At 63.5% G+C, this 7307-nt stretch overlaps 2 protein-coding genes across 10 annotated transcripts in view; one reads left to right on the top strand and one right to left on the bottom strand.

Annotated features, from left to right (window-relative positions):
- On the bottom strand, positions 1 to 4694 carry NUBP2 (nucleotide binding protein 2). Of its 5 annotated transcripts, none has more exons than XM_027889585.1 (8): positions 4651 to 4694; positions 3156 to 3277; positions 2395 to 2593; positions 1953 to 2107; positions 1638 to 1748; positions 1251 to 1364; positions 569 to 715; positions 1 to 350 (listed from the first exon to the last, which is right to left on the bottom strand). In XM_027889585.1, exons 1-8 carry the CDS (start codon positions 4664 to 4666, stop codon positions 348 to 350), a joined length of 867 nt encoding a protein of 288 aa, XP_027745386.1. In that variant the 5' UTR covers positions 4667 to 4694; the 3' UTR covers positions 1 to 347. The 5 variants fall into 5 exon arrangements, with proteins under 5 accessions (XP_027745386.1, XP_027745387.1, XP_027745385.1 ...); XM_027889586.1 differs by having other exon boundaries at positions 1251 to 1320; XM_027889584.1 differs by having other exon boundaries at positions 1 to 715.
- A 338-nt stretch (positions 4695 to 5032) lies between these two features.
- SPSB3 (splA/ryanodine receptor domain and SOCS box containing 3) overlaps positions 5033 to 7307 on the top strand; it is an 8932-nt gene continuing 6657 nt past the window's right edge. Inside the window, exons 1-2 of one of the 5 annotated variants that reach the window (XM_027889593.1) lie at positions 5033 to 5091; positions 6920 to 7053. In XM_027889593.1, the coding sequence (XP_027745394.1) occupies positions 6940 to 7053 (114 nt within the window). In that variant the 5' untranslated portion in view covers positions 5033 to 5091; positions 6920 to 6939. Of the gene's footprint in view, positions 5092 to 5843; positions 6443 to 6919; positions 7054 to 7307 lie in introns of those variants that run through there. The other 4 variants (XM_027889592.1, XM_027889589.1, XM_027889591.1 and 1 more) reach the window with 4 other exon arrangements.

Here is a 7307-nt window from a genome sequence, read left to right as displayed (position 1 = left end):
AAGAAAAGTGTTTACTGCCTGGAACCTTCAAAAATATTCCTGAGCCATATAACCCCCAACAGACCCAAGGCCTCTTTTCCAGCACGATGGGATGCAGATGTCACAGGTGAGAGAGCTCCTGGAGATGTTCCCTCACATGCAGCACGTGCCGTGTCCTCATCAGGAACCAGCGAGCACGGGGGCCTGGCTTGGGTCCACATGGAGCATCCAGCATGACTCAGCCACTGAACCAAGCACCTGTAATCCATCACTGAACCAAGTGCTGTGGAATTCATCCCACAGGGAAAGCAGGAGGCGGCGGCAGCAGCACACGGAGCCACGATCTGGATCACTGATGTCATGTGGGTTCACCGAGGGAAGAACAGCCACTTGCCACTGCAGCTCCAGAGCCTCTTTGGATCCAGGGGGATGGAGCAGTACTTCCCTTTTGGAACTGCCATGAACAGCAGGAACCTGTGCTTTCCCTCCCTCCCTCAGCCCTCAGTGAGACAGTTTCAGACTGAACCAGCTCCTGCATCCCCGTCCCAGCTGGCCCAGGGCTCAGCCCCGAACAGTTCAGCTCCACAACCTTCTCAGGAGCTCTGCTGTGCCGTATCCAAGATCTGCTGCGCGATGTGAGCCAAGGCAGGGAAGGCAGAGCTCTTGGGAAACTCTTGGATGAAGTCCCTGCCTTCTTCCAAGCTCTGGCTGAGCTGGGGGTCCAGGGGAACACGGCCTGTGGGACAGGAGTGGGAGAGTGAGTGTTTGCTCCTTGTACAGCAAAGATCTGGAGTCAGGGTTAAAGAAATACACTGCCAGAGTCAACTCCAGGAGAATGAGCAGGAAAGAGCTCTCCAGGAGCTAATTGTCACCTGCAACTGCTTCCTCTGGGTCCAAGACCCCACCACACCCCAGTGCTTCAGGAGAGGTGCTTTCCCCCCTGATCCCAGCCCTTCCAGGGGCAGGGTTCAACCCTCAGCCCCCGTTTCTCAGGGAGGCTCCAGGACATCCCAACGTGGTTCTTGGGCAGCTCCAGGCTTGTTTACCCTGTCACCACGATGTCAGCAGCCAGAGCAGGCTGCTGGCACCACCAGCAGGGAGCAGTTTGGATGGCAGAGGAGCAAAGCACGACCCACACCCCAGCTCGGCCTGAGGCTCACGGGGACCGGAGTCCAGCCCACCTGCCCCCTGATGCTGCTTCCCTGCATTCCACCATCCCACAGCATCACAAGAGCACCCCTGAGCAGAGCTCTGCTCCAGAGGCCACTCACCCAGGAAGGGCACCCCGGCGTGCTTGGCCAGCTCCTCCCCTCCGCCTTTGGAGAAGATGTTTGTGCATTCCTGGAGGAGGAAGAACAGCAGGGAGTCATGAATTCCAGAGAGCCCTGTGTGACAGAGCAGGTGCTGCATCACCTGAGCACAGCCAGCTCTTCCCCACCCTCCACCCTCAGGGTCTGTGTCCCTGCCCTTCCCAGTTCTCCTCAGGAGAGCAAAGCCAGTGGCTTTTCCCAAAGCTGCCACACGGAGCCAGCAGCACCTCCCCTTCCCTCCTTGGCTCACAGCATTTACAGGGCTGGCTCATGGCATTTACAGGGACATCCCACCCCAAGGAAGGGTCCCCAGCAGCGCCAGGGTGGCAGCGAGGGGAGGAGGCTCACGGAGCAGTGGGGGCACACGAAGCCGCTCATGTTCTCCACGACGCCCAGGACCTGCAGCCCCGTCTTCCTGCAGAACGTCAGCTCCCGCCTCACGTCCCCCACGGACACGGCCTGGGGGAGCAACGGCAACGGGGGTGGCCCTCTGTCCACACCAACTGGGGGGTCCACAGCGGGTGGAAATCAAGTGGGAGGCAGATGTGTAGAACAAGCAGCCACAGACAGGCTGTGCAAACACCCACCTGGGGGACACACTGCCCCCCCCAAAACCATTCCCAGAGCAGGTGCCCACCCAGGAACTCCAGCCCCCTGTCCTACCTGGGGTGTTGTGACCAGGATTGCCCCAAGCAGCCTGTAGGGCCTCAAGGCCTCCACGGTGGAGATGTGCTCGTCGGAGGTGCCCGGTGGGGTGTCCACGATGAGGAAATCCAGGTCCCCCCAGGCCACGTCGGTGACAAACTGTTTGATCAAAGCTATGAAATAAAAGGGGCAGATTAAAAAAAAAAACACGCAACAGGTGCCCTGAGAGCCACGGGACAGGGGTTGGGAAGCACCCTGGGTGACAAGGACGCAGGGAGGGAGGGCAGGGGGTTCTGCCAGCACATGCTGCACTCTCCCCATCCCAGTGAGCTGAACCCACTCCTGCAGAACAGGAGCCTCGTTCCCACAAGGAATGGCACGACCAGGAGGCATCAGCACCTCCAGGAGGGTTCACAGAACATTTCAGGGAAGGTTTCCCCAGCCCCAACCCCCCCATTACCGTTTTTCTTGGGTCCCCTCCACACCACAGCATCGTCTGGCCGCTCCAGCAGGAAGCCGATGGACATGAGGGCGATGGTCCTGTCCTGGCCCACGAACACGGGCACCCAGCCACTGTCACACTGGTGCACAGCCCTGTCCTGCACCTTCAGCATGCGGGGGATGCTGGGCCCACACAGGTCCACGTCCAGGATCCCCACCTGTGAGACCAGCACGGCCAGGGTGGGCTCGGAGCTCGCAGGCTCCTTCCCTGGCAGGGGGGGGCAGCCCCCAAATCTGGGCTGCTCACAAAGAACTGGGTTAGATCTGACTGCACTCCCGGCCCCCTTCCCGCCAGGAGCAGCTCCTGGGTGTTGCCAAGCACTTTATGCCACAATCCAAATGGCATTGGCTGCACAGGGCCTTTAAAAAGACCCTTGGGGAATTCAGCCTGTGTCCTGCACACACATTCCCTTTTGTCCCCATTGTCACAGCGTCCTTCAGCTCACCCACTTCACCCCCCCCAGAGAGAGTGGGTGTTCCACTACAAACCAGCAGAGTAATTTCTCAGTGCCTCAGCTTCAAACCCAACAGCAAATATTGGGTGATTTTATTCTCTTGGGTAAAAGAGAAATGAACTCACTTACCTTAGCCAGTTCCCTGCAAACACAGAAGGATCACTCGAACCACTCTCCCACAGGACACACAGACACAGCAAGCAGAGCTCCCCCAGCCCAGCTGGAGGCTGGGAAGGGGAAGGCAGAGCCCCCTCACCCCACTCACCTTGTGCCCTTGGTGCCGCAGCGCCAGGGCCAGCTCGGTGCTCAGGGTGCTCTTGCCCACCCCGCCCTTCCCCGACAGCACCAGCAGGATGTGCCTCACCCCCAGCAGGTTGGTGCTTCTCTCTGGGAGGAAAGACAAGGAGGCATCAGAGTCTCCTCCGCTGAGAGACAGCAGCCCCTGCCACAGGCTCTGCTGAGGTGACAGTGGCTGTCGCTGCCCCAGCAAGGCTGCTGTAAGTGTATCGTGGAATCACAGAATGTCCTGAGCAGAGGGACCCACAGGGATCATCCACTCCAACCCCTGGCCCTGCACAGGCACCCCAACAGTCCCATCCTGTCCCTCAGAGCGTTGTCCAAACCCTCCTGCAGCTCTGGCAGCCTTGGGGCTGTGCCCACTGCCCTGGGGAGCCTGTTCCGTGCCAACCACCCTCTGGGGGAAGAACCTTTTCCTGATACCCAACCTGACTCTGCCCTGACACAGCTCCAGCCATTCCCTGGTCACACAGAGCAGAAGTCGCTGCTGCCCCTCTGGGGGAGAAGCAGCCCCCGCTGAGCTCTGCCCTCAGTGTAAGGGAGGGGTAAAGAAGAGCTGGATGTGCCACAGCCCTTCTGCCATTAGAAAAGCAGCAGTAAATACTCCATGAGAAATCGGCTTGTCTCGATGACCTCAGTGCCAACCGGGCAGCAAAGCACTAAACAGAGCCGGGGGCTGGCCAGGCTCGGCCCGGGGCTGGGGTGAGCTCAGGCCCTTGGCGTTTCCTTCCTCCAGTGTCACCCCAGTCGCTTCCTGCCAGTCCCACGCTCCTGTCCTGCCTCCCAGCTGTTCCCTGAGCGCTGTCAGCGCTGCCGGGGCTCTGCTTTGGGCTCAGCCCCCGCGTCCGAGCAGTGCGGGGCCGGTACGGGCAGCGCTCGGGGCAGGGGGTCGGAGCGGGGCTCCCGTCACCGCCGGGCAGCGCCACCAACCCCCGGGCCCGAGGCATGGAGCCCGCCCGCACCATGGCCGAGCTCATCCGCGCCTCCGCCGACGGTAACGGGACAGGGTCGGGATGGGGAGGGGGAGAAGGAGGCTGGGGAGGGGGGAAAAGGGGGCTGGGGAGGGGGGAAAACGGGGCTGGGGAGGGGGGAGAAGGGAGCCGCGGAGGGGGGAAAACGGGGCTGGGGAGGGGGGAGAAGGGGGCTGGTGAGGGGCAGGGGCCCCGCGACGCTCTCGGCATCCCAGAGCCCCCAGCAGCAGCAGTTACTCTGTAGTTCCGTGGCGCTGTCCCAGCGGGAGCCGGGCCCGGGCCCCCGGTGAGACCCTGGCCGGAGCTCCGGGCACCAGGCCCAGCACTGCGGCACCAGCCCGGCCCGAGCACCGCGGAGCTCTCCGGGAGCGGGTCCCGACCCCGCGTTGGGCCCGGTCAGCCCCCCCGCAAGGCCCGGATCCCCTGGGTCCCGCTCCCCACCCCGCGGTGTCGTTTCCCCCCGATCCCTTTCGCTCCCGGGGTCCCGCTCACCGCCCGGCCCGGCCATGCCGCCGGCCCGCCTCTCCCGCTTCCGCCTTCCGCCGGCTCCAAGCCCCGCCCCCTCGGATTGGCAGGCACCGTGTCCAATCGCAGATCTTGCTCTCGCCGGTGAACCCGCCCTCAAAGCTTCGCAGCCAATCCATCTCCCTGGCTCCTCCTCTGCCAGCCAATGGGCTTAGTGCTTTTCCTCGCGGGTGGTAGCCCAATGGTGCTGCTCGCTGATGATTGACACACTGCACAGCCAATAGTGTGGGGCTCCCCTCAGACACCGCCCCTCCTTCCTCCCGCTGTTTTGAGTGACGGGGCGTTCAGCCAATGGCAGGGGGGTGCGATGCGGCCGCAGCCAATGGGCGCCGGGGGGGCGGTGCCGGGAGGGGATTGTTTATGTCCCGGGAGGGGAAAGTGGGTCAGAGCGGCGGGACCGGCCGGGGGGTGAGCCGGAACCGGGGACCGGGGATTGGGAATGGGGGCCGGGATCGGGATCGGGGATTGAGGTCAGGGATCGGGGCCGGGTGGGAGCAGAGGGCCGCGGTTGGGCCCAGGCCGGGCCGGGGCTGCGCGGCCCGAGCGCGGTGGCCCGGCCCGGCCTGGCCTGGCCTGGCCTGGCCTGGCCTGGCCTGGCGCGGCCGCTCGTCGGGTGCGGGTACAGCCCGGGCTGCGGTGCCGCCCTCAGCGGAGCGGCTGCCCCGCGGTCAAGTGGCCGTGCCGGGCGAGGGGAAGCGCTGGGCGGGGAGCGGGCGCCGTCCGGTCCCGGTTCCGGCCCACGGAGAGGCCTCGGCGGGCCCGGGGCCCGCAGTGGGGAGGGATGTTTTGTGCTGGCGCTGGTGCAGCAGCAGGGCCAGGGCAGAGCAGTCCCCGTGCTGGCACTGCTGAGACACCTCCAGCCCTGGGGGCGCTTCTGGGCCTCTCATAACAACAAAGCCATTGAGGGGCTGGAGCGTGTGCGGGGAAGGGAACGGAGCTGGGAAGGGGCTGGAGCAGCAGGAGCAGCTGAGGGAGCTGGGGGGGCTCAGCCTGGAGAAAAGGAGGCTCAGGGGGGACCTTCTGGCTCTGCAACTCCCTGACAGGAGGGGGAGCTGGGGGGGGTCGGGCTCTGCTCCCAGGGAACAAGGGACACGAGGAGAGGGAACAGCCTCAAGTTGTGCCAGAGGAGGTTTAGATGGATATTGGGAAAATTTCTTCCCTGAAAGGGTGGTCAGGCCCTGTCAGGGAGCCCCAACCTTAGCAGGGGGCTGGGGGAGCAGAGTGTGCTCTTGGGCTGCTGTGGGTGCTGTTCAGAGCTGGAGAGAGTTTATGGTGTGGTTGTAGGTGCTTCCCCCATGGTTGTGCTTGGCAGGGGTGTAAGCCCTCTGATTTCAGCAGGTGGGATGCCCTTCAGAGCATCCAGGGACACCTGCACAACTGCCCATGGCTCGACCTGTCCAGGAGCTGTTGGCCCAAGTCAGGACTGAGGCACAGGAAGAGCAGGGACAGGAGATTTATGGCAGCCCTGGCCTGGGGTTGACCCACTGCAGGTCTGCAGGATCTGCAGCCCCAGGGGCTGAGCCGAGGGAGCAGCTTCAGGGGATGGATGGGTGGATTACACCCCTGGGTTCCTCTCGGTGGGGAGTTGATCCCTGCAAAGATAAACTTCAGGGAAGTGAGACTGGAAGCTGAGGTTTCCCCGTCACATCCAGGGTGACTGGGCTGGTGGGAGCTGTCAGGATGTGCACAGGGAAGGGGCCTTTGGAAATCTGATCAGCATCTTCCCTTCTGTCTGTGCCCATGAGGCAAGTCAGGACAGGTCTGTGACAAGGCTGGGTTCCCTCCAGTGAGAAGGAAAGTGGTTTCTCCTCTGCTTGAAACGCTGAGAGCAGAGCGTTCCCTCCCCAGCTGCAGGTGGACAAACACCTCCTGCAGACAGAGCCACGCAGGGGCTGTGGGGCCATGGCAGGGCAGGGCAGGGGCACAGAGCCAGGAGAGTCCCAGGCCGTGTCCTGGAGCAGCCTGCTCTGATGGAAGGTGTCCCTGCCCATGGCAGGGGGTGGAACGAGATGAGCTTTACGGTCCCTCCCACCCAAACCCTTCTGTGGTTCTGACATCCCTGAGGCTCCCCCCAGGAGAGGGGGAGCTGGACCCATGGGGTGCCAGATCCGTGCCCTGCACAGAGGCAGCTGCTGCCACTGCTGGCTCTGGGGAGCGTTTCTGGGGGCCATTTGAACACCTGGGCTCGGGGTGGCCGTGAGCTGGGCAGCCTGTGTGACCCTGTGCCTCTCCCCAGCCTACCTGTGTGGCAGCACCATGGCACGGCGCCCGCGCAGCAGCCGCGCCTGGCACTTCGTCCTGAGCGGGGTACGGCGCGAGGCCGACGGCAGGGCCGGCACACGCGGCTGGGGGTACGACTCTGACGGACAGGTAGGACGGGCTGGGGGGGCTCGGGGGGAGGGTTCTTCTGCCTGGTGCTGGCACAGGGGCTCTGTAAGGGAGCAGCAGAACTGGCCCAAAGCACAGGAGGTTTCGGAATGTTCGATGCGATTGTCCCTCTCCACTCTGACCTGGGGCGGCCTCACCTGCGATTTTGGGGCACCACAATGTAGGAAAGAGCTGAAGTTATCAGAGAGTGGCCAAAGGAGGGCAATGAAGATGGAGAGGGGCCTTGAGGGGAAGCC

The sequence above is a fragment of the Empidonax traillii genome, unplaced genomic scaffold (genome assembly GCF_003031625.1).
Source record: "Empidonax traillii isolate 1590-97213 ecotype Southwest subspecies unplaced genomic scaffold, ASM303162v1 scaffold267:size678996, whole genome shotgun sequence".
In the NCBI taxonomy this organism is placed as follows: Eukaryota; Metazoa; Chordata; class Aves; order Passeriformes; family Tyrannidae; genus Empidonax; species Empidonax traillii.
This window is presented reverse-complemented; position numbering and strand designations above follow the sequence as displayed.

Bases quoted from the DNA above. Each gene is read 5' to 3' on its own strand.
- NUBP2 (XM_027889584.1), bottom strand. The intron at 1,749-1,952 runs GTAGGACAGGGG...TTGCTCCCCCAG, and splicing joins TCCTGGTCACAACACCCCAG to GCCGTGTCCGTGGGGGACGT. The intron at 716-1,250 runs GTGAGTGGCCTC...CCTGTCCCACAG, and splicing joins CGCCGGGGTGCCCTTCCTGG to GCCGTGTTCCCCTGGACCCC.